A 26298-nucleotide genomic window follows, 5' to 3' on the forward strand; every position below is an offset into this window, starting at 1 on the left:
TCCCACTAATCACCCTGCTATAAGGTTAGGTCTTACTAATAAGCCTAACTATAGGAGTACAGAGAAAAAATGTTCACTGCCTGTTCCTCTAGAGACAGAGCCTTGAGAAGGCCTGTAGCTCTGTAAAAATAGGTGTCAGGTACGGGTATGTCTGCTTCTCTCTCACTCCTGATATCCCCAAGAAACACCGTCCTTTGTAAAGCACTCATCTGAAAATATTTAAAGAAGACATACCAAAATGGTCTTACACAAGCCCTTGGCACATAATCAATACCCCTTTAAGCACACACATCTATATCTTGCATTAACCTTGCATTTCACTGTGATGCAGGAGATATCTGCTGTGCTTCACCTCCCAATCTTTTCTAATCCGAAGCATTCCAGAACAGCTATGTCATCATAAAGAGAGGGAGACTACACATTGAAGAAACTGCTTGTGAACATTTTCCAGTGTGAGAGAACTCAGTCTGTGATTTGTAAATATCGTGTCCTACTATGACTTCAAGGTAATAAAATTTGCTAGATATCATCAATGATTCAGTAAATTAACTGAGAATCAAATCATTTCACTTATATACACATTGCAAACTTCTTATTTTGTTTATATTGCCTCCTTCCCTCACTTTCAATCACCCAATTTTAACAATACCAAAACTGTCATTATCCTCCCATATCAGAGCTATGTCAAGAAGCAAAGGTCTAATTTTTCTCTGTGTAGAACTAAAAAGTCAAGCTAGGTATATTATAACCAACACTAACTAAAGTTCCTACATACCACAATATCCTTCCATAGAAACTAAGTGTTACTTTTCTCCTCTCTTTTAAGGGGGAAATATGAGACAACAACTTTCAATTTATTAAAAATAAAGGAAGGGAACTAACATTTGTGTACCTAATAGGTGCCATTTGATATGCTAAGGCTTACAATTATTTCCCCCATTTAATTTCTATAAAGTTCCTGTTAGGTAGAAATTATTATCCTATTTAATAGATTACAATTAAACTCAGGAGAAAATAAATGAGTATCGATAAGCAATCTTTCAGAAAGATATATTTTGAAACTGAGCCTCAAAGCAAGGAGAGGGTAGAGGGTGACTTTGTAAAACCCGCCACCCTCCTGTCCAGGCAGCTCCTCTAGGTCGCCCATCCTCTGCCCCCTCCCCAGAAGGAACTAGCAGGGGAGCATTCTGAACCCGGGGCCAAGGCAGCAACCGCACCCTGAGAGGCAGTACAACCTCCACACTCACTGATGCAGCTCGAGAATGCTAAGTAGCAGGTTCTGGGGAGGTGGGGTGAGCAAGACAGGTACCCTCAGAGCCACCTGGAGCAACAAGGGGAACAGAGGGGTAACACCTGGTTCTTGTGTAGGATGCTGAGGGCTCTGCTGGCTGAGCCAAGTCCTGAAGCTGAGCTGCCTGGATGTGGGGTAGCGTGTGGGTGGCACAGACAGCATGAAAGCAATGGCTGTCTACATTCATGAACTGACTGCACACCCTTTTGCACTTACGTCAACTTTCAACGGGGCATTGGAACCTAATTAGTGTTTCTCAAGCTTTCTTAACCACACTTCCAGTGAAAATATTTTTTTACATCATGATCCAGTACACCCTTACACACACAACTCAAAACAGCCAAAATAATGCTTTTCTCACTATTCAAACACACTCTGATATTTTCTCTCCCTCTCGCTCTTTCTATTCTGCAAACAACCCTCAAATGAGTGACAACCCACAGTGTAAAAAACATTGGTATTGACCTTTCAACAGGTGAGACGATCCTTTCTCTCATATACTTCCTCTTTTCTCTCCCACCCTCTTTTCCCTTGAAAAAGCACCCCTGAGCAATGAGAGCACTCCCAGTTCCCAAGAAGGCCTGCAGAGTTGCCAGAAACTGGCCTGGAACCTTGGCACACACTGTCCTGCTGAGCCGTAACAGCCTTTCGGGTTAAGCACTGCAATTCCATTTTACAAAAGAAGCTTAGTGATCAAGAGACTTGCTCATAGGACACGATTCAAATCATAGGGGAGTATTCAAATCTAGTTCTGTGTTGCTTCAAAACTCCAACTGTACCATAGGGCTTCTTTCATGAGAAGTTCTTAAGTAATTAAAGCTAACATAATAACAAGAATTTCCTAAGTCCCCTAGAGATAACTCAGGTCCTTGGAGTATTCTAAAACCAGGTTTGGGATGCTTAAACAGAGACAAGAGAAATACATGGTAGAAAAGCTCTCAGGTTTAAATTTAATTTCCTTAGTAACCCTTCCCAAAGCACTGACAGGAGTGAGCAACAGAGAAACGGTACATGAGCACATTGGCCTAGATAATCACTCTCAAGACAGGCTGGTTGAACCTCACTGACCATTCAGGGTGGCTCACATTGAGGGCCTCTAGCTCAGCATCTTCCGAGCTGCCAACGGTCAATAAATATTCACAAGACAGAACACTGACACAAGCGGAGCAAAAGTGAACACAAAGCACAGCTCCCACTGTTTTATTTTTAAAGTCTTCCAAAATTAAAGTAAGTCAAACTACCTGGGGAGAGGGAATCTTCTTGGCAAGGAGGACTACACGTATTTAGCACACATATCTATCTGTGTTCTTTCAGCCCCATAAGTAAAGATACATGTATACAGATACAAATACAGATACATTTAATAAGTATATTAAAGCAGGCAGGTCAGGACAAATTTTCAGCCCCCTCAAAAAAGTGTCCACAAAAGTGGTCATTTGGAGAAATTATCGGCAAGGTTCTTGCTAAACAATTGCATCATTAACCGGTCCCACCCCTGACCTAAAATAACTTGACCTTTGGTGACAGAACATTACCTGGTCACTCATTGGCACTATAATCTCTAAGTGGTTAATATTTTTCAGAAAACTTTAAGAACTGATGTATTTTTTATAAACACATAATAAATGCAATTTTGACTTTCATGCACGATAAATAATTTATTTGACAAATGGCCTTTGGGATGCGCATTCATTGTATGGCTTGTTGGCTAGCAAAACATTTACAGTTTATCTTGGTATATAAATTCACTCGCATATGTGAGCTATGTTTTTTGTCTAATCATCTAGTGTTATTTTCTCAGCACCTCTTGGCTGAGTCCTCTTTCCTTTGCAAGTTCTATGATGGAAAAAAATCCTGAGTATGCTGAAGAGCCCATTGCCTGCTTAGGAAACATAAAGACTTATGAAAACATGGCACGTACTGGAAGAGACTTGTTTGCTTTCAATATTTTAATAGTGTGCACTGCTACGCTGGGAACTAAATGTCTGTTATGTCCCATATTACATCCAGTACACACTAGACTTTGATCATTCTATCAAAAGATCAAAATTTAAATATTATGCAAATTATATTTTATACACGTTCTCCTTTGCACAAAATCAAACGTTCCTCTCTAAACACACGAGAATATAAACAAGCAGCAAATTTAAACTGAACAGAACACTTATTACTTCATTCCACTTAAAAAATGCCCTCAGGTATCAATTAAAATAAAAGTCTTTATGTTTTCTTAACATAATCCTACATGTTTATGCTTTTAAATTTTTAAGCATATTCTTAATATTTATTTTAAAGATTTTAAGTTAAATATATATGTTATTTTCACAAAAAATGCTACATAAGCCCCCTTCCTAAAAACTCTGAGAGGTTATATAAATCAATAGAAATGACAGTAGAAATTAGATAACTAATATTCGATATCCAATAACCAAGAAAAGTTGCCATTTTCATAACAACTAAATGTAAAGTATGAACCTTAATGGATTCTGGCTGGAGAAAACAGGTACAAAAAGACATTCTTAAAACAATGAGAGAAATGTGACTATAAACAGAATGTTAGATATTATGAAATTTTTAAAATTTTTCTCAGGTATGATAATGGCTCTGTGGTTATTTTAAGAAAACATCTTTGTTCTTAGTGCATGCACGATGAAGCTGTTACGGATGAAATGCCTTGATGTATGAAACTCACTTGATGCATGAAACTGACAAGTGAGACAATAATAAAAGGACTTGTACATATAAAAATATGAAGCAAATATGGCAAAACATTAATGAGAGCTGAATCTCAGAGGGAAGTATATTGATGTTCATTATATCAGTCTTTCAACTATTTTGTGTACATGAAAATTTTTACAATACAAAGTTGCAGGGGAAAGCAGAATAGCCATTTTCACTTAAGCATGCATGTATATTGTATATATATTGATGCCTGGACCAAACTAGGTGCAATAAAATACTGCTTTACTTGGCCATAGAATGTTTGATGTTTCAGTAGCACTATGTTTCAGAAAATCAATTTTCCACCATTGACCCAGAGAAATTATGGCAACCCTTCTGGCTAAGACCACAGGGAACAGCTGACTGACACACTCCGCCTGAATTAGAGCAGGGGCACCATGATCCCCAGGGGGTAATCCACTCTGACCAGCAAGTTTGCATGGCAACTTGTGCCCCTGGAAAGATGATGGTGGAGAACAGGTGCCTTGCAGCCAGGAACCTTCACAGCAGACAGAACCTACAACTTAGCCAGGTTCTGTTCTCTGAAGATCTTATATGACATGAAGTTAAAACGAAATTAAACAAATTTAAACCATCAACTCTATTCATTCAGCTGCGAATAAATTCCAGTCTTCCCCTGTCTCTTTGCTCAATAAAGTAGACTACTAGGTTCAATATTAAGCAGAAAATCTGAGATGCTACCAAAAATTCAAACAAAACCAAATAACAAAGTTTGGGGATTACATGAGAACTTCTAGAGAGTAACCATTTGTAACCATTCTATTTGTAACCATTTGATTTATACATAACTGAAGTAGTAAAAGTAAGGCTTAGACTCTGAAACAGCACAGCTGGATGTTTCCTATCTACAGAAAAAAGGGTTTTGTTTGGTGGTCCAAATCTTCAAGGTTCTGGACACCAGTTCACTATTAGGTCAGAGTGCAAACCAGCCATTCACGACTTGCTGAAGAATCTGGTATTCTTTTTAACTGGACCAAACTGAAACTGAGCAGTAAGCATAGAATTTTTAAGAGGCCCAATGCAATCAAAGGGTCCACTTCAGTTGTACCTCTTTTTACTTTTCTTTTCCCATTCAATATATTTATGTTATATTACATCACATTACATTACATTATAATATTAACTGCTGTTCCCGCCTTCTTTTCTTTCTCTCCCGTCTTTCCTCTTCCCTGCTCATCCCTCCAGGCCTACCAGGGCCACTCAGGCATTGTTAAATTCCGGGCCGTGGAGCTATAAAGAATCCTGGCATGGCCCATAAAGCCTGATCGAATCAGGCCAGGAGCTGGAACACGTATAGGAAGAATGGTTCACTTTTCCTTTAATCGAAGAACCATTATCCTGTTTATGGGTTGTTGGGGGCCCTTTCCCTTCTAGTTACTGCTGCCTGCCTTTGATCTTTAACCAATCATTCATACCTCTCTTTAAGAGAAGCAGGAGACCATGACATTGAAATCTCACTTTGCTCACATTATTCCAGGAAGACGCATGGTAGAGGACAGTTGAAAACATTAGTAAGTTTGAGGAATATCTGTAGACTTCACTTATGCAAGAAAGTCCTAAATTCTGCTTAATGTCCCAATTTTATGATTGTTTCAAAGTTTCTGGTCTATGTGTAAACACTAAGCAAGGACTGAAAGGAAACACAAAGAGTTTTTTTAAGTTCTTCACCAGAGAGGTATGAGTGCATCACATTTGTTGAACAAAAATTTACGGTCTGTTATAACACACTCCCATGAGTGAAGCATGAATTAACCATGGGCCCTCCATTTCCAGGAGACCTGAATGAACCTGCTTCAAAAACTCTAGGGAGAAGGAATCGCTGACAACAATATTCCAGCCAAAAGATTAGGCAACTTCTCTGCCTCCTCGAGGCCCCTAGGCCCCACAGGGAACTGGGACGGAGGTTCAACAATCAGAGCCAAGGGCCCACAGCTGAAAACAGTCTGGGTGGGTGGATGCTCACAGGAGAAACACCTGCCTGAGGGCAGCAGGGTAGCCATTTGGAAGCACTGGCCAATCTTTAACCATTTGCAGCCTGTAGAAGTGATCTGAGCCACTTCCTGAGGCTTATCCTCTCCGTGCTTCAATTTCTTTATCTGTAAATGGGTATAATAACAGTCAAAGGGTCTGTAGAGATTAAAGGAGTCAGTATGCATAAAGAGCTTCAAACAGGGCTTAGTACATGCTAAGCACTGTATAAATGCTAACTAGTTGCTACTGTCATAGGCTAAATGTACACCTACAGAAAAGCTTGCAAAGATAGCTTACCTTCTTTAATCCCCACCAGCAGGAAATACCCTTGTCTTAATTCTTTGGTTCCCTGTTTAAGCTCCAGGATCTATGGAGTGGTCTCAGCTAAGGACAAGTGAGCGAGACTCCTTTCTGTAGCAGTTAGGTTCAGATATAAAATTGCAGTATGGCAACATCATGTGATTAAAAATGGAAATTGGCATGGGATTAAAATGGAAATCTACCTGACATGCACTTCAGAGCCCACACACTCGCAGTGTATTTAAATTCTGCAGCTTCTAACAGCGCTCCCCAACTCTGCAACACTGTGAACCTCAAAAATTAACCTTCTGGCTGAAGACACAAATTATCCTACACATTAGAAAGACAAATGCAATGACCTTCAACCAAGTACAGGGACCCAGAGCATGTGGCATAAGCAGGTAATTGGCTGCTGCCACACCTGGGTGACACAGTGAGTCGCTTCTCCAGAACAGGCATATGGCTCACCTCCGGGCCCTGATGTGGTGCCACACACCTGACACACCATTTTCACGGTACTTACGCATTGCAATAGGGCTTCTTTTCATAGCCTTTGTAGTTATTCATGTTGAGAGCCATCTTGCAGACTTCACAATGGAAACATCCTTTATGCCAATACTGAAAAAAAAATTTTTAATTTTAATACAATGCCAGTTCATTCCAGGACAGGTACAGAAAAAAAAAATACTTTTTTAGTGCATTACAGTCCCCGCCTGTACTTGAAAATACTACAACAAAATGATGGTAGGTAACAGTAAATTTGTCTACTTTCATCTAAGTAAATAAAGCAGGCAGCCATTAAAATTGAGTTCTAAATGAATCCCCACCGAAATGTAGGGACCCAAGTGGAAGAGCTACCACGGCTCTGTCCATGTTGCACTTCTGTGAGCAGCCAGAATGGAATTCCGAGCCAGAATGGAATTCCGAGCTTGGTTCTTGGAGAAATGGAGCCTGTGAGGAAAACGACTCCGGTTCCAAGTGCCTGAACACCGTGTTTATAAGATCTCAAAAAATGGGACTCTACAGGAAGTCAGGCAACCCTCGGAGGCAGGAGGCAGGAGGCAGCCTCGGCCCCCGCATCTCTGTTCAGTTTCCACTACATGGGGGGGAAGTGGACTCTGCCTGGAACGACTGTCAGGACGACAGCGTGCTCTCGGGAGGCATTTTTGACACCACACGCAGATTTCACGGGGACCGCCTCCGGCTGGTTTCAATTGTCGAGCACTCAGGAGAGCGCCGGGGTTTGTCTCCCAGGCTGTTCAACTCCGTCGCGCCCCGGGAGGGCCTGGAGCGGGGCTGCGGGGCCGGGCGGAGGCCACCTCCCCCGGGAATGCCCCAACGGGGGGATTAGCCCCGGTGAGCCGAGCCCGCCGCGCGGAGCCGGGCTCCCCGGGGGGATTATTCTTAGCACTGCGGCAGCGGCCGCCCCTGACATATTAATTACTATTTGCCTCTCCACCTCGCAGCCCGCAGGGGAGGCGCTGGGCGGGGGAGCAGTCCGGGCGCGGGCAGGTCCTCTGGCCCGCGGGCACCGGGAGTGAGAAACCCAAGTGGAGGGGGATGGGGCGCGGCTGGCCGAGCGGCGCCTGGATCCCGACTACGCTCCTGCGCCCCGGGCCGCGCTCCGCGATGCGCGCTCCGCAGCCGCTCCGCCGAGGCCGGCGCAGCCCCGCACCCCCCGCCACCCGCACCCCCGACGAAAGCCTATTCCGGTTCCAACAACACCAGCGCCAACCGCGCTCTCTGAAACTCCCGCGGGCGTTTTCCTTCGCGTGCCCACACCCTGGGCCAAGACCACACAAACACCCAGTCCCACTCTTCTCTTTCCATCCCAGGTGCCAAAACTTCTCTGAACAGGTGCAGCCCCGTGCCGGCAGGTCCGGGCCGGCCCGGCGCCCCCCGCTCACCTTATCAAGGCAGTTGACTTTCTCTGTGGGATACACGACTTTTCCGCAGCGGGCGCACTGGGGGTTCATTGTCGCGGTTCCGGGGGGCGGCGGCGGGGCGGCAACGGCTGGGGGCTCCGGAGAGCCGCTGCGACATCCCCCGGCGAGCCCCGCACCGCCTCGGGGCCGGCAGGAGGGTGGTGGACTGCGGGCGCCGGGGTCTGGAGTGGTCGCCAAGCCAGGAGCAAGCCGGCAGTGCTGCGGCCGCCGAGGGCGACGGGGGCGCGGGGGCGTGCGCGGCCGGGCCTGGCTCCTGGGGGCGGCTGCGCTCTCCGGCTCCCACTCGGCTCCGGCTCGGGCTGCGCGCCGCTTACTCTGCGTCGCTCGCGCTCCAGGTACCGGTGACTCACACAAACACTCGTGCCCGCCCCTCGCTCTCACTAGCTCCCCCGCCTCGCCGCAGCCGCCGCCACGCAGGCCAAACCCACCGGCGCGCCCCGACCCAAGTGGCAGGGAACGAGCACGTAGGGCACCGACCAGGGAGGGCGAATCCGGGGAGGAGCAGGGCAGAGCCCCCGAGAGTCCGCAGACACTGCGACTGCGAGACCTGGGAGCGCGCCTGGTGCCGCAGCCGGGGGTGGCCAGGTGGGCGGTGGCGGGGAGGGAAGCGGTTGGGGGATGGAGGAATGAGGGGCCTCCAACCCGCACGTTCCCCGCTCTTCCTCATCTTTTCTGCCCCGGCCGGGTTACCCCCTCTCCCAGGTTATTGTCCCCGATACCCAAAGGGCGCGGGGGTGCGCTGTCCTCCTCCTCTAGCCCTGGGGCCGCGGGCAGAGGCGCCCCAACGCCCAGTCCCCGTCAGAGGCTGCCGGGCGGCGCGCCAGGGGTGATCGGCCCGGAGACCCGAGGGGAGCCCGACTCCTGTCGCTGTGGCGCGGCTGGTGGTGCCGCACCCGCTTCCAGGGCTTCTGCTAAGAGAAAGCGACCCCCAGGTGCCTGCGTGAAGTCCTTGGGCCAGGATGGGAAAGAGCCTTTTCTCCCGGGCACCCAACCCTTGCCTGCATTTTTTGGTATCCTTCTTGGAGAACGACTGGTCAGTTTAGGCCAGAATCAAGCCTTTCCTGATTAATGAACGGTCATCGTTCATTTTGCTGTGTGTGTGTGTGTGTGTGTGTGTGTGTGTGTGTGTACACTCGCGCACTGTATATTTTTGCAATTAACCACAGGATCTACGAAGAGTTCTTCACCTGCATTAAGGCAAGCAATTACAAACTCATGGTTCGAACTACAGGGGCCAAAATATCAAACTGAAAACTGAAGGTAGGATGGAACCAAACAGAATGGGCATCGGTTTTTAGTTTCAAAAGATCGCCGGTTATTGGACTTGCTTTATAAAAGACCAAGAAACGGACTAAACTGCCTGCATTAAAAACCCAACTCTTCCACTTACTGTGCCAACACAACCTCTCTGTGCCTCAATTTTCTGGTCTACAAAATGGGAATAACAGGGCTACAAAATATCTCCTACCCTCCCACTGTGAAGATTAAATGAGTCATCGGTTCTGAAGTGTTTCTGAATCTGCCTGGCTCCCGATACCAGAGAGGCTTATCACAGGTTACAACAAATAAACACATTCCATTGCTAGTGCACGTACTAAGACTCAGTAATATCACATGGCAACTACTGTGACAAATATTTCTGTCATTTTTTTAAATCATAGCTCAGGCCTTTCATGAGAAAAGAAAATTGTTGATTTCTGGGCTTCTTAGGTGGGCTGCACTGAAGTGTCATTCATACTTAGGCTGTGCTGTTTGACTTTTCAAAAGAGATAATTTCTTAAAAGGGATTCGCCAATGCAACAACCACTCAGCGCTCTGCTCACACGATCACCTCAAAAGCAAATAAAATAATAATTTGCTGTCACAGAGGATTAGTTGTCGTTTAAAAACACCTCAGAGCTGTTTAGAAATCGACCTCAGCATATGGATAAACCTGAAGGACTTTATTCTGTAAAATAAGCCAGACACAGAAAGACAAATACTTCGTAGTATCACTTAGACGTGGACTCAAAAAACAAAAAGGCTGAACACATGAAAACAATAAAAAAGAGGCTGTCAGGGGCAGGGAGGTGGAGAAATAGGGAAAGGTAGGTTAAAAAAAGTATAGTCTTTTAGGTTTTTTATCTTTTTATTTTTTTTAAGAGAAGATGGGAGGGAGATAGAGGGAAAGGAAACATCAACCGGCTGCCTCGCCGCACACTGCCTTTCACAGGTGCCTACCAACCATCCCGACCTGCAATGCAGGCATGTGCCCTGACCTCGAATCGAACTAACAACCTTCAGCTTTGCAGGATGATGTCCAACTAACTGAACCACACCAGCCAAGGCCAAACTTTCAGTTTTAAGATGAATAAAGTCTGAGGATCTAAGTCTTATATTCTAAGGTGTAACATGGTGGCTACAGTTGATACCACTGTATCATATAATTGATATTTGCTGAGATTAGAACTTCAATGTCCTCACTCCCTAAAAAAATATGCAAGTTGATGGATGGGATTACTCCTTTCACACTATATGTGTATCAAATCACCATGTTGTGTACTCTAAATATCTTGCAATTTTACTTGTCAGTTAAACCTCAGTAAAGCTGGGGAGGAGAACCTACATTGGATATTTCACAGGTTGGCCAAAAAGTCCCTTACATTTTTTTCCTACAATGGCTCTAGTAGCACTTAGCTGTCCTTAACTTCAGTCGTAACAATTTTATTAGATTATATTGTGACAGCTGTCATAGCGGTGAGCACTTCAAAAGAACCTATCAAAACTGGTGATGTTGTGTGCAGCCATTTTAATATTGAAGATGGAAGAAAATAAACAACATTGTTGCCATATTATGCTTTATTATTCAAGAAAAGTAAAAACTCAACTGAAACACAAAAAAGATTTGTGCAGTGTATAGAGAAGGTACTTTGACTGATCAAAGTGTAAAAAGAGGTTTGCAAAGTTTTTTGGTGCCATCATTTTGGCCATATAATTTTTGGCTGTGGGAGTGTCTTATGCATTGGAAGATGTTTAGCAGCACCCCTGGCCTCTACCCACTAGAAGCCAATAGTGAGAGATGGCCTATATACTTGAAATATCCCTCCCAATCAATAAAGTTATTGGTGAAAATGAAAAAAAATATATGTCTTTTATTTTATGGAAAAAACATAACAGACTTGTTGGCCAACCCAATATTTGAAAAGAAAATAAATGCCTAAAGAAAAACATATTTATATGGTCACCTAAAAGACTGTTAAGTTTTTTAGCATTTCAATTTTCATAACTGTAGATGATAAAGATCCTATTGTCTTCTTTAAATGGTAAGCAAAAATTCTGAGGAGGCATAATGGTTCATTTATCAGATCTTTTAAGTGTTAATTGTGTAACTTCTTAGTCAATCAGCATCTATCACAATGCCTGACATATAGTAGATACTAATTAAATGTTTGTTGAAAGAATAAAATGAATGATTATATTAAAATTAGAATTAACTGTGATGTTTTATTCTCAAAAATAAACAATGAATGAAATAAACAATAAATGCTCAGTCACACTTTCCTCTCATATCCATTTTTCTTACTATTTTCATTTTCTGCATTAAGCCAGCTTCTAAGTTTCTTAGCGACATTTCACTGATGTAAGAATAATTTTAATGCCATCTGCTTTAAAAGGACTTCCTTATTTCAAAATTCAAAGTACTACAAACAGAGAATTGGCAGAAACCTGACATCTGGCCCAGCCTTCTCCCTTCAAACAAATGAATGATTCAATTATCCACTAGAGAGACCTTTGCCCCTTTCCTGTCTTTTTCACTTGACTAGTTAAGAAATCGTTCCTCATGGAAACTATACCCCAATATCTTCACTTTAATTAAATCATTTTCTGCTGGCTTAAATATCCACAGATCTAAAGAACAACTTACCGTCATGACCCTCGTGAAAACATTTACATGGTTATAATTTTTTTTCTTTAGCTAAAATCCCCAAATCTGTTCACTTTTACCTCTGGGGCTTATTTACATAGAACCTTTTAAAGACCTTCAAAGCAGTTTTGCTATTTAAGCTACACAAATTGAACTCCAAATTAAAAGCTCTGAAAAGTAATTAATACTACAAAAGGCCAAATAGTGGCTGTGACAAACATTGGACTCACATTGTGATGGACTGTATTATTGGCTCACAATTTTTTGTTCCACCTTGGGCAACATTTCCTACAGGCAGATTGTATTTCCTGACACAGTGGCTCTGAGCTCGATAGTGTGACTTCCTTTGGCCAATGGAATTCAAGTGGACATGACAGATGTCCTATCAGAACAGACTTTTAAGGGATGTATATAGTTTGCCTTTGTCCTCTCATCCCCTTAAGCTCTGACACCCAGCCACAAGAAGAAAAACATATCTCAGGGAGTGGCTGCTTTGTTGACTTTTGTCCAAGAATTCAAAGACCTGTCTAGCCAGTAAAACCTGAGTTCGGTGAGACCAGCCATGCCCAGCAGAGCCACAGCAAGCCCACAAGCCATACATAATGGGAGTAAGAAATCGTTGTTTCTGTAAACCACTGAGATTGCAGGAGGGGTTGTTTATTACTGCAGCAAATGCTGACTAATACACCAATGATGATGATAATTGAAAAGAAATGCTTTCTACCTCATCAGCAACAAAAACTAATGAATTTACATACAAGATTCAGTATGGGTGGGGTTTGTTTGTTTTTCTTTTATGAAAAGGCATGCTGTTAGAAGTGTAGTGGCTAATAAAGCATAGCTCTTATTATTAATGAACTATTCATTCTCTCACTATGCAAAGTTTTTATTATGTGCTTTCTATTGTGCAAAATTGTGTCTCACCATGGAGGAAAGTTATCCAGGCAACAAGCTTGACAGGTGAAACTGAAAAAAAAAAGGTAGATTTTAGCTCACAGTTTTGATAGCTGCACATGAGCCTTAGTCTAATGAGGCATGTCTCCAAAGATCTTACACACTTTAGAGAAATTATCTCATTTACCATTACAGTACTGCTACAAGTCACTGAGAATTGTAAAATTAGAACATTAAGGGGCATTCAAGACTCAGAAGCTTTTCTAAAAACTATTACTTTCATTCATCCATTCAGTACACAATTATTGGTAGGCAGGATGTTAGGCACAAGGGGACGCAATGGGGATTAAGGCATGATCTTTGCTTATAATAAAATCTAGCACGACAGATAAGTAAGCAAAGAATTAAAATTCAGTGTGATAAATGCTCTAAAAAGCTCTGCTCCTAACACCGTGGAAGAACAGGAGAAGAACTTCTAATTCAGCTAGGCAATTAGGAAAGGATACCCTAAAAATCAACCAAATTCTTCCCTTTCTACCTAACAAACTCTGTTCAGTTACCCAATCCTGTTGACTTTATCTCCCAAAGAAAATCATGAGTCTGTCTCCATACCCTCTGCCACTACTTTAGCTTAGCAACTCGTCATGTCTTCCTTGTATTGCTCCATAACAATCTGCTAAGAGCTCTTACCATCATACAAGACATGGAAAGAGGTAGGGCTTCACTCTCCCAGGCTAGTCTTAGAGATGTGGCAGATAAGAAACCACTATCTTTGGGCTAGGACCCTCCCCCCAACACACACTCACTAACACAATATTATTTTTCAATGTAAAAATTCACATAAAGCATCAAATATAGTGCCTAGCACAGGGGTGTCAAACTCATTTTCACCAGGGCCCACACCAGCCTCACTATTGCCTTCGAAGGGCTGAATGTGATTTTAGGGCTGTATAAAGGTAACTACTCCTTTAACAGTTAAGCGAGAGCTCAGCGCCACCAAAGGTTAGAAACAAGGTGGTGGGTGGGATAAAACAAGGCAGAGGGCAGGATTCGGCCCACAGGCCTTGTGATTTCCACCTGCAGTCCAGCATTTAGTAAGAACTTAGTAAAAAAATGTGTTTAATAATTGAATAACTAGAGTAAAAAATTAAATAAAATTGAACTAATTCCTTGATATATTTTCTTTTTTACATTTAATTTAATTTTATTTTAATTGTTGTTCATGTACAGTTTTCTGTCTTTTACTCCCATCCCAGCCCACCTCCCCAGCCCTCCCCTCCTCCCTCCCATCTTCATCCCCCCTTATTATTGTCCATGTGTCCTTTATACTTGTTCCCATAAACTCTTCCCCTTTCCCCCTGAAACTCCCTCCCCTCTCCTTTCTGGTCACTGTAAGCCTGTTCTCTATTTCAGCATCTTTGGTTATATTTTGCTTGTTTGTTCGTTCGTTCGTTTCGTTGTTTAGGTTCCTAATAAAGGTGAGATTGTACGGTATTTGTCTTTTACCACCTGGCTTATTTCGCTTAGCATAATGCTTTCCAGCTCCTTCCATGCTGTCGCAAAAGGTAGCTCCTTCTTTCTTTCTGCTGCATAGAATTCCACTGTATAGACGTACCATAGTTTTTGGATCCATTCATTTCCTGATGGGCACCTAGGTTCCTTCCAACACTTGGCTATTGTAAATTGTGCTGCTATGAACATGGGGGTAGATAAGTTCTTTTGAATTGTTGTTTCAGGGTTCTTAGTATATAATCCTAGCAGTGGAACTGCTGGGTCAAAAAGCAGATCCATTTTTATTTTTAGAAAATTCCATACTGTTTTCCACAGTGGCTGCACCAATCTGCAATCCCACCAACAGTGAATAGGGACCCCTTTTCTCTACAACCTCTCCAACACTTGTTGTTTGTTGCTTTGTTTATGATGGCCATTCTGACCGGTGTGAAGTGGTATCTCATTGTGGTTTTAATTTGCATCTTTCTGATAGATAGTGATACTGAGCATTTTTTCATGTCTCTCTGGATCCTCTGTATGTCCTCCTTGGGGAAGTGTCTGTTCAAGTCCTTTGCCCATTTTTTAATTGGGTTGCTTGTCTTCTTAGAGTGGAGTTGTATAAATTCTTTATATATTTTGGGGATTAAACCCTTGTCTGAGGTATCATTGGCAAATATATTTTCCCCTATGTTTGGTTCTCTTTTTATTTTAATACTGCTTTCTTTAGTTGTGCAGAAGCTTTTTATTTTTATGAAGTCCCGTTTGTTTATTCTCTCCTTTATGTCCCTTGCTCTAGGGGACATATCGGTAAAAATGTTGCTGCATAAAATATCTGAGATTTTCCTGCCTATGTTCTCCTCTAGGACTTTAATGGTGTCATGGCTTATATTTAAATCTTTTATTCACCTTAAATTTATTTTTGTGTATGATGTAAGTTGGTGCTTGAGCTTCATTTTTTTGTATATAGCTGTCCAGTTCTCCCAACACCATTTGTTGAAGAGGTTATTTTTACTTCATTTTATGTTACTGCCCCCTTTGTCAAATATTAATTGACTGTAGAGAGTTGGGTTTATTTCTGGGCTCTCTGTTCTGTTCCATTGGTCCATGTGCCTGTTTTTATGCCAGTACAAGGCTGTTTTGATTACAGTGACTTTATAATACAGTTTAGTGTCAGGTATTGTGATCCCTCCTACTTTGCTCTTCTTTCTCAAAATTGCAGCTGCTAATCTCGGTCATTTACAGTTCCATATAAATTTTTGAAGTGTTTGTTCTATGTCTGTGAAATATGCCATGGGTACTTTAATAGGTATTGCATTGAATCTGTAAATTGCTTTGGGTAGTATGGACATTTTGATGATGTTAATTCTTCTGATCCATGAACACAGTATATATATCCATTTGTTTGTGTCTCCCTTGATTTCTTTCTTCAATGTTGTGTAGTTTTCTGCATACAGGCACCTCCTTGGTTAGGTTTATTCCTAGGTATTTTATTTTTCTTTTTGCTATATTAAATGGGATTCTTTTCTTGGTTTCTGCTTCTGCTGTTTCATTGTTGGTATACAAAAATGCCTTTGATTTCTGGATATTGACTTTGTATCCCGCTGTTTTGCCAAATTCATTTATTAGGTCAAGCAGTTTTTTTGGTCGAGTCTATAGGATTTTCTATGTACACTATCATGTCACCTGCAAACAATGACAGTTTTGTTTCCTCTTTTCTGATTTGGATGCCTTTTATTTCCTTTTCTTGATTGCTGTGCCTAAAACTTCCAATTCTACATTGAACAGAAGTGGTGAAAGTGGACAACCTTGTCTTGTTCCTAATCTTAGTGGAAAAGATTTTAGTTATTGCCCATTGAGTATGATGTTGGTTGTAGGTCTCTCATATGTGGCCTTTATTATGTTGAGAAATGCTCCCTCTATTCCTACTTTGCTGAGTGTTTTTATCATAAATGGGTGCTGTACCTTGTTGAATGCTTTTCTGCATTTATTGATATGATCATGTGACTCTTGTCTTTGCTTTTGTTTATGTGATGTATTACATATACTGATTTGCTAATATTGTACCATCCTTGCATCCCTGGGATGAATCCCACTTGGTAATAGTGTATGACCTTTTTAATGTATTGTTGGATGCAGTTTGCCAATATTTTGTTGAGGATTTTAGCATCTATGTTCATCAGCAATGTTGGCCTAAAGTTTTTTTTCTTCGTTGTGTCTTTATCTTGTTTTGGGATTAGGATAATGCTGGCTTCATAAAAAGAGTTTGGGAGTCTCCCATCATTTTGGATTTTTTGGAATAGTCTGTGAAGCATAGGGGTTAGCTCTTCCTTAAATGCTTTGTAGAATTCTCCTGTGAAATACTCTGGTCCAGAGATTTTGTTTGTCATGAGTTTTTTGATTACTGCTTCAATCTTATCTGCTCTTACTGGTCTACTCAGGCTTTCTGCTTCTTCTTCACTGAGTTTTGGAAGATTATATTTTTCTAGAAATTTACCCATTTCACCTAGGTTTTCAAATTTTTTGGCATATAATTCTTTGTAGGAATTTCTTACAATCCTTTTTATTTCTGTGGTATTGGTTGTAATCTCTCCTCTTTCATTTCTGATTGTGTTTATTTGAGTCCTCTCTCTTTTTTTCTTGATGAGCATACTTAGAGGCTTGTAAATTTTGTTTATCTTTTCAAAGAACCAGCTCCTGGATTCATTGATCCTTAGAATTGTGCTTTTAGTCTCTATGTCATTTAATTCTGCTCTTGGTTATTTTCTTCCTTCTACTTGCTCTGGGCTGTCTTTGTTGTTGTCCCTGCAGTTCTTGTAGACATAGGGTTAGGGTGTTTGTTTGAAATGTTTCTGTCTTCTTTAGGTAGGCCTGTATCACTATCAACTTCTCTCTCAGGACTGCCTTGACTGTGTCCCATAAGTTTTCGGTTGTTGTGAGTTCATTTTTGTTTGTTTCCAGATATTTTTTTATTTCTTCCCTAATTTCATTTTTGACCCATTTATTGTTTAATAGTATGCTATTCAATCTCCATGATTTTGAGTATTTTGGGTTTTTTCCTTGGGGTTGGCTTCTAGACTCAGTCCCCTGTGGTTGGAGAAAATCCTTGGTATGATTTGAATTTTCTTGAATTTGTTGAGGCTTGTTTTGTGTCCCATCATGTGATCTGTCTTTGAAAATACTCCATGTGCATTTGAAAAGAATGTGTATTTAGCTTCTTTGGGATGAAGAATGCTCTCTCTCTCTCTCTCTCTCTCTCTCTCTCTCTCTCTATATATATATATATATATATATATATACACATATCAGTTAAGTCCATTTCATTAGGGCACTATTCAATGCCACAATATCTTTGTTGATATTTTGTTTGCAAGATCTGTCCATTTTTGACAGTGGGGTGTTAAAATTCCCTACTATAATTATGTTGCTGTCACTATCTTTCTTGAAATCCTTGATATACTTCATGCAAATTAGATGGAAAGTGACACATATGAAGATAGTTCTTAGTACCTTTTCATGTATTTCAAGACTGCTTTCTAAATCATCTGCCAAACTTGATGAATATCCAGCTATAAAAATAAAACTTGAAGTAAAAATAATTTGCTTAACATACTCGAGAAAAAATGTTATATGTTATTAAGATTATAATTTGCCTTTAATATGCTATGAACTGAATTATGTAATCCAAAAATCCATGTGTTAAAGTCCTAATCCTCAGTGTGATGGTGTTTAGAGATAATTAGGGGGTAATTAGGTTTAGGTAAGGGCAAGAGGGTGAAGCCCTCATGATGAGATTAGTGGCCTTTTAAACAGAGTTTTAAAGAGACATCTAAGAGGTTTTGGGCTTTCTTTCCCTCTCCCCCCCCCTCTTTCTCTCTCTCTCCCTCTCTCTCCTCTCTTTCTCTCTGCCACATGAGGACAGAACAAGAAGGCAGCCATCTGCAATCCGGGAAGACAGTACTCATCAGACTGAGACATGCTAACATTCTGATGTCAGACTTCCAGCCTCCAGAACTGTGAGAAAATAAATTTGCATTGTTTAAGCCACCCAGCCTATGGTATTTTTATGACAGCCCAAGCTAACTAATATACTACCTAACCATGGCTTATAGTCAATTAAGAACCAGATCAAATTCTGGGGTTGGGGTGGGGAAGGGAGTGTGAGGAGGTGGTTAAAGGTACAAATTTCCAATTATAAAATAAGTAAGACATGAGGATGTAGTGCACAGCAAGGTAACTATAGCCAATAAACTGTATTGCAGCCCTAACCAGCATGGGTCAGTGGGTTGGAGCATCATCCTGTAAAAGAAAAGTCACTAGTTTGATTCCCAGTCAGGGCACATGCCCAGGTTGCAGGCTTGATCTCCAGTTGAAGTGACAGCAGGAGGAGCCAATTCGTGTTTCTGTCTCACACTGATGAATCTCTCTCTTTCCTCCACCCCCTCTCTCAAATGAGGATAAAATAAACCTTTAAAAATGATAATACTGTATTGCACATTTGAAAGCTGCTAAGAGAGTAAGTCTGAAAATTTCTCATCACAAAAAAAATTCTGTAACTATGTATGGTGACAGATACTAAAAAGTTAATTAAGAACACATCAAGGGAAATGTTATTCTTGCCCAATAAAAAATAATTTAAAAGATAACTTTTTTAATTCCTTGTAGTAAGTTCTTACAGTTTTTACATGAAACCTCTGACTCATTAATTGTATCAATTTTGAATTTCAAAGGAAAGTATATTTCTACCTTGCTTGGCAAGAATTGGAATTATGTTCAGTGACAAACTAAAGGATTGTCTTCCTCCTAATATACACAGAAGCAAATAAAATTTTAATCATTTAAAAAAGTAATAAAGAGCAAACTGACAGTGACCACAGAGGAGGGAGGAGGAGGAGAATGAGAAGAAGGTAAAGGGATAAGCGAAGGAACGAGGACTCATGGGTACAGACACAGGGGTGACTGTGGGAGTGGGGGGATGGGGCAGGGGAGAAGAATGGGGGGAAGCAGGACAACTGCAAGTGAACAACAATAAATAAGAAATTCAAAAACTAAAGATGAATTATATAAACTATAATAATTACATAATTTTTAAAAGTAATATCAGATTATGTGGTTCAGGAGCATCTGAATAAGGTCATTTTAGGTATTAAAAAAAAGTAGGGTTTGAGTACATTTATAAATTCTGTGTGGAGACTTCCGCCAAGATGGAGGCATAGGTGGATGTGCCGTGCCTTCTCACACAACCAAGTTTAGAGACAACTAAATATTAGCAACAGAAAACACAGCCAGAACACGGAAAATTGAACTTTTCAGAAGTCCGTTAACAACATTCTTTAGCCTGACAGGTAAGGGGCGAAACCAGCGGCTGGTGAAGCGGGGTTGCACAGGAGGACTCGGTCAGATGGGCTCAAGCGCGGAATCCAGGCGCAGGGTTGGACCTAGTGAGCGACCAAGCGAGCCACCAGGCGAGCGACCTCGGGGGAGACAGCAGGGGAGCGATGCTGCATGTTGACTGTGATCGCGCATTTGTGCGCAGGCGGACAAGCAAGGGAGTGGGCAGTTGGACCGGCCCGGCGGGTCCCCGCGGCAAGCGGCAGTGGAGGGCGCCACCATTTCCCTGCTCTGACCCCACCTCCACATACAGCCTCATAACCCAGCTACTCTGAGTGGCCCGGCCCAGGTGAACCACCTAAGGCGCTGATCCTCACCCAGCTGTGAGAAACAGCAGAGGGGGTCGCCATTTCCCCACTCTGACCACGCCCCCACATACAGCGTCACAACCCAGCAACCCGGGTGTCCAAGGCGCCGCTTCTCACACTTAAAGGGCCAGAACAGACCAAAAATGGCTCAAGAAGATCTCAAAGCCCCAGAGCCCATAGATCTAAGCAATGAAGAAATAGCAAAACTCTCAGACGCACAGTTTAAAACACTGGTCATCAGGATCCTCACAGAACTGGTTGATTATAGCCACAAATTAGACAAATATATGAAGGCGAAACTAATTGAAATGAATGGAATTGCACAGGAAACCAATAGCAATGAAAAGGAAACTGGGACTCAAATCGATGGAGTGGACCAGAAGAAAGCAAATAATGGCCAAACAGAAAAGAGTCAAGAAGCAAGAATTCAAAGAAATGAGGAGAGTCTTAGGAACCTCCAGGACATCTTTAAACGCTCCAACATCCGAATTATAGGGGTACCAGAAGGGGGAAAGGCACAGCCACCAGTGGAAAACTTATTTGAACAAATAATAAAGGAGAATTTCCCCAATCTGGCAAAGGAAATAGACTTCCAGGAAATCCAGGAAGCTCAGAGAGTACCAAAGAAGTTGGATCCAAGAAGGAACACACCAAGGCACATCGTAATTACATTAGCCAAGATTAAAATGAAGGAGAGAATCCTAGAAGCAGCAAGAGCTAAGGGAACAGTCACCTACAAAGGAGTCCCCATCAGACTGTCAGCGGATTTCTCAAGAGAGACCTTACAGGCAAGAAGGGGCTGGAAAGAGGTATTCCAAGTCATGAAATCTAAAGACCTACAACCAAGATTGCTCTATCCAGCAAAACTTTCATTTAAAATGGAAGGACAGATAAGGTGCTTCTCAGATAAGATCAAATTCAAGGAGTTCATCATCACCAAGCCCTTATTATATGAAATGTTAAAGGGACTTATCTAAGAAAAAGAAGTTAAAGAAACATGAACAGTGAAAGGACAACAAACTCACAGTTATTAACAACCACACCTAAAACGAAAGCAAACTAAAAGGACAGCTAGATCAGGAGTGGAAACATAGAAATGAAGATCTCAAAGAGGGTTAGCAACAGGGGAGTGGGAGGAGAAGTGGGGAGAAGGTACAGAAAATAAGTAGCATAGACAGTAGATAGAAAATAGAAGGGGGGGCAAGAATATCATGGGAAATATAGAATCTAAAGGACTTGAGACACATGGTCATAAACTAAAGGGGGGTAATGGTGGGGATGGGGGGGTAGGGTGGAGGGGAATGAAGGGGGAAATAGAACAACTGTAACAGCATAATCAATAAAAAGATTTTTAAAAAAATTCTGTGTGGACCTAACAGAGGGACAGGTATATACCTACTTCTGAAAGCTATTTTAGGAGGAAAGGACATTAACTCACAAAACTAAGGTAGTATTTTTTTAGACTGGTTACAGAAAACAGAATCTCTTAAGTTCTCTCAATGAAAGGAGATTCATACTTACATTCCCCATATACTGGAACGCACAGGAAAAGTTGAATAACCTGGCTTCTAAAGAGAAGGAATCTCTAAAAGCACAATAAAAAAAATCAAATCTATAATAGAATCAATCCAAAGATCTTCACTTTAGCGATCTGTTGCTCTTTAAATCCTAAATATGTTGGGATCCTAACCCCCAATGTAAGGGTATTAGGAGGTAGAGCCTTTGTGAGGTGATTAGGTCCTGAGGTGGAGCATTCATGAAAGGGATGAGTATTCTTATGAAAGAGGCCCCGCAGAGCTCCCTCACTCCTTCCACTACGTGATGACTTGGTGAGAAGGTGCCCTGGATGAACATGAAAGAAGTCCCTCACCAGACACCAAATCTGCTGGTACCTTCATCTTGGACTTCCCAGCCTCCAGAACTGTGAGATATAAATTGCTGTTGTTACAGGCTACACCATTCATGGTATTTCAGTTATAGTGACCCAGTTGGACTAACACACTTCTTACTAGAATAATTCAACTGGTCTCTAAATGTCTGATCCTCTCTGTCACAACCAATTCACTTATTGTCCCCCTCATCTGTTTATCTTACATGCTTTCCACATATAGGTCTCCCTGTTCACAGATCCTGCTTATTCATGTATTTCTTTTTTTTAATATATTTTGTCGATTATGCCATTACAGTTGTCCCATTCCCCCCTCCACCCTGCACCCCCCTCCCACCCACATTCCCCCTCTTTAGTTCATGTCCATGTGTCATCAGTTCTTTCAGCTTCTACATATCCCACACTACTCCTGCCCCCCCCGTCTATTTTCTCCCCACCATCTATGCTACTTGTTTTCTGTACCTTCTCCCCCCTTCTCCTTCTCCCACTCCCCTGTTGCTAACCCTCCATGTGATCTCCATTTCTGTGGCTCCGCTCCTGATCTAGCTGTCCTCTTAGTTTGCTTTTGCTTTAGGTGTGGTTGTTAATAACTGAGTTTGCTATCTTTTCACTGTTCATATTTTTATCTTCCTTTTCTTAGATAAGTCCCTTTAACATTTCATATAATAAGAGCTTGGTGATGATGAACTCCTTGAACTTGACCTTATCTGAGAAGCACTTTAGCTACCCTTCCATTTCTAAATGAAAGCTTTGCTGAATAGAGCAATCTTGGACACAGGTCCTTGTCTTTCATGACTTGGAATACTTCTTTTCAGCTCCTTCTTGACTGTAAGATCTCTTTTGAGAAATCAGCTGACAGTCTGATGGGAACTTTTTTGTAGGTGACTGTCCCCTTATCTCTTGCTGCTTCTAGAATTCTCTCCTTCATTTTAATCTTGGGTACTGTAATTATGATGTGCCTTGGTGTATTCCTCTTTAGGCTACCTTCTTTATGACTCTCTGATCTTCCTGGACTTCGTGGAAGTCTATTTCCTTTGCCAGATTGGGGACATTGTCCTTTATTATTTGTTCAAATAACATTTCCACTTGTTGCTCTTCCTCTTCCCCCTCTGATACCCCTATATTTCGGATGTGGGAACATTTAAAGATGCCCTGGAGGTTCCTAAGCCTCTCCTCATTTTTTTTAATTCTTGTTTCTTCATTCTTTTCTGTTTGGTTGTTTTTTTCTTCCTTCTGATCCACTCCATTGATTTGAGTCCCAGTTTTCTTCCCATCACTATTGGTTCCTTGTGCATTTTCCTTCATTTCATTTAGTGTAGCCTTCATTTTTTCATCTAATTTGTGACCAAAATCAACCAGTTCTGTGAGCATCCCGATCACTAGTGTTTTGAACTGTGCATCTGATAGGTTGGCTATCTCTTGGTCTCTTAAAAGCATTGGCTCTGGGGCTTTGATTAATTCTTCTGTTTGCCCCATAATTTTTTGGTCTGGTTGTACCTGTTACATATGTAGCAGGAGCCTTAGGTGTTCACCAGGGCAGGGTAGCCCAGTTGCTGGGTTGTGACACTGTCTGTGGGGCCAGGTCAGAGAGGGAACAATGGCACTTGGTGTGCTCTCTCTGATTTCAGTCCCCTCTGCCACTTCCCACAAGCAAATTGGGTCCTCCCTGTGCTTGTTCCCAGGTGGCTGGGCCTGTGTATGTTCTAGGACCCTGTGGGTCTCACCAACAAACTTTTCTGTGAGGCTGGGAGTCTCTCCCGGCACCTTTTCAATCAGTGCTTTTAGGCTTTATTTCCTGTTGCTGGGGCCCTGGGTTGCACAGTCTGTCTTGCTGCCCATTTTTGCCTAGTTTATCTGCATACAAATGTGTGACTGCAGTCAGCCAACTGCCTTGCACGCTCTGCTCGTTTCCTCCCCGCACCTGGGGTCTGCTAGCCTTGTGCCACCTGCACTCCCAGGTCTGGCAGCCACCGACTTTTCCTGCTGCGATCCCTCTCCACCAGCCACCGACTTCACCCCTCTTTCTGGTCTGGATGAATTTGTCAGACTTCTGCACAGTTCAATTTTCTGTCTGTTCTGGGTGCATTTTTGTTTCTAAATCTTTGTTGTCCTTAATTTTGCTTATGTGAGGAAGCACAGTATTTCCACCTACACCTCCATCCTGGCCGGAAGTCCCTCATGTCTTTCTTACAAATTTCACTGGCTCTGTTCACACATGGCCCCTTCTGCTTCTCTTAGCATTTTTTCACCCTCAGTTACCATGGATAACAGCCTCATTTTTTCCTTATTTCCATGTCAGAAAAAAAAAAACATGCTGATTCGCCCAGCTCACCTTTTCATACCTAGGTCATTGGTTCACCTGTTGATTGTCCTGGAGTCAGATTTAAGCAGCTATGGAGGAAAGAGGTGAGGGAGGGTGGCAAGCAGGCCTAGATGAGAAAATAAGCACAGGAATCTGTCCTTCATCACAGGCTGTGGTGGTCATCATAGGCATTTGATGGCCTGACCCAGTGAGAATACAAAGGGAAGCTCAAGAACAAAAACAAGTTAATAGCTAGGCTAATTTTTAAAATCTAGATATCATTATAGCCTACAACTTCACCATGGATAAGATGTAGTTAGGTTTTAGTCAGATGTGGTGAGGTTTTTTTGCCTTTTAAATTAATTTTTTAATAAATATAAATAAATAAATAAATTAGCAGAAATACATATATATTTGGTTTTTTTGCATTTCAAGAAGCAAAAGTAAATAAGAAGTATAATGCCCTCAAAAGAAAGCTCTAAGCCCTCAGCAATTAGAAAGTGATGCATTCTGAGCAGCCATCGAAGGTCTATGCACATGCCCTTCAGCAGGAACATAGTAAGAGCCGCAAATGTGCTCCACATGTGCTGTTGAAAATTTTCTGGTAGCTAGATCTTAAAAAGTAATATGAACCAAGCAGAAGATATTTTAGTAATATATTTTATTTAACCTAATTTATGCAAAATATTATTTCAATATGATCAATATTTTTTATTGATTTTGGTTTTTCAGAGAGAGAGACATTGACTTGTTGTTCCCTTTATTCATGCATTGATTGGTTTCTTCCTGTACATGCCCTAACCAGAGATTGAATCCAAAACCTTGGCATGTCGGGACAATGCTCTAATACACTGAGCTACCTGGCCAGGGCTCAATATTTTTTAAATTAATGAGATAGTTACATTCTTTATTTTCACACTAAGACCTCAACATCCAGTATGTGTTTTATATTTATTGCTCCTCTCAGTGTGGTCTACCCACATTTCTCATGCTTCATAGTCATTGGTGACCACTTGAACAGCATAGTACTTGTTCAGCCTAAGCCAGGAAAGCAGGTAGTGTGAACAGGGTCAGGATCAAAGAACTGGAGAGGGGCTAAGTTCACTTGCACTGCAGGGCTCCAGGTAGGAGTGATTACCCAGGGGCCATTCACCAGGGACAGCACCTCCTGCTGCCATCAAAACTGCTGATATCTATGAGTTTGGTTTTGCTTGGTTTGTTAGTTTTTGTTTTATATTCCACATAAGAGTGAAATCATATGGTTTCTGTCTTTTTCTGACTTACTTCACTTAGCATAATGCTCTCAAGTTACTTTATGTTGTCACGAATGGGCACAGAGAACAGAATGGTGGATACCAGAGAAGAGGGTGAAGGAGGGTAAGGTGGGTAAAGAGAGCCAAATATATGGAAGGACCAGACAGGAGAACAAAGGAAAGGGCCACTAACCTCAGGGAGGCCTCTGCAGGTGCTGCACCACAGCGTGGCCAAGTCAGCCAAGCCCAGGAATGCAGTTATGAAAATCTTGTGCCTGGAAAAATCAACAGAGCAGCCTCAAGGACAAGTGCCATTTACATAGTGGACAAAAGGAGAATATGTTTTGTTTTCTTTTTTATTGAATTTATTGGAGTGACATTGGTTGATAAAATTGTATAGATTTCAGGTGTACAATTTTATAATACATCATCTGTACATTGTATTGTGTGTTCACCACCCAAAGTCAAGTCCCCTTCCATCACCATTTATCTCCCATTTACCTTCTTTTACCACCCCCAGCCCCTATGTTTTGTTTTATATCAACAAATCAATTCAGTTGATTAATCTACTTGTTCTCCTGGTAATGAGCTTCATGTGAAGGCCTCACAGAAGAAAATCT

General features: G+C 41.8%; 1 protein-coding gene across 2 annotated transcripts in view; it reads right to left on the reverse strand.

Annotated features, from left to right (window-relative positions):
- The window catches only part of NEBL (nebulette), a 347697-nt gene extending 339296 nt beyond the window's left edge, over positions 1-8401 (reverse strand). Inside the window, exons 1-2 of one of the 2 annotated variants that reach the window (XM_053673466.1) lie at positions 8212-8401; positions 6828-6922 (exon numbers count right to left, since the gene is read on the reverse strand). In XM_053673466.1, the coding sequence (XP_053529441.1) occupies positions 6828-6922; positions 8212-8280 (164 nt within the window). In that variant the 5' untranslated portion in view covers positions 8281-8401. The remainder of the gene's footprint in view (positions 1-6827; positions 6923-8211) is intronic. The other variant, XM_053673465.1, reaches the window with a different exon arrangement.
- Between the last annotated feature and the right edge of the window lie 17897 nt (positions 8402-26298).

Source organism: Artibeus jamaicensis, unplaced genomic scaffold (genome assembly GCF_021234435.1).
Source record: "Artibeus jamaicensis isolate MK-2021 breed Jamaican fruit bat unplaced genomic scaffold, CSHL_Jam_final contig_867, whole genome shotgun sequence".
NCBI lineage: Eukaryota > Metazoa > Chordata > Mammalia > Chiroptera > Phyllostomidae > Artibeus > Artibeus jamaicensis.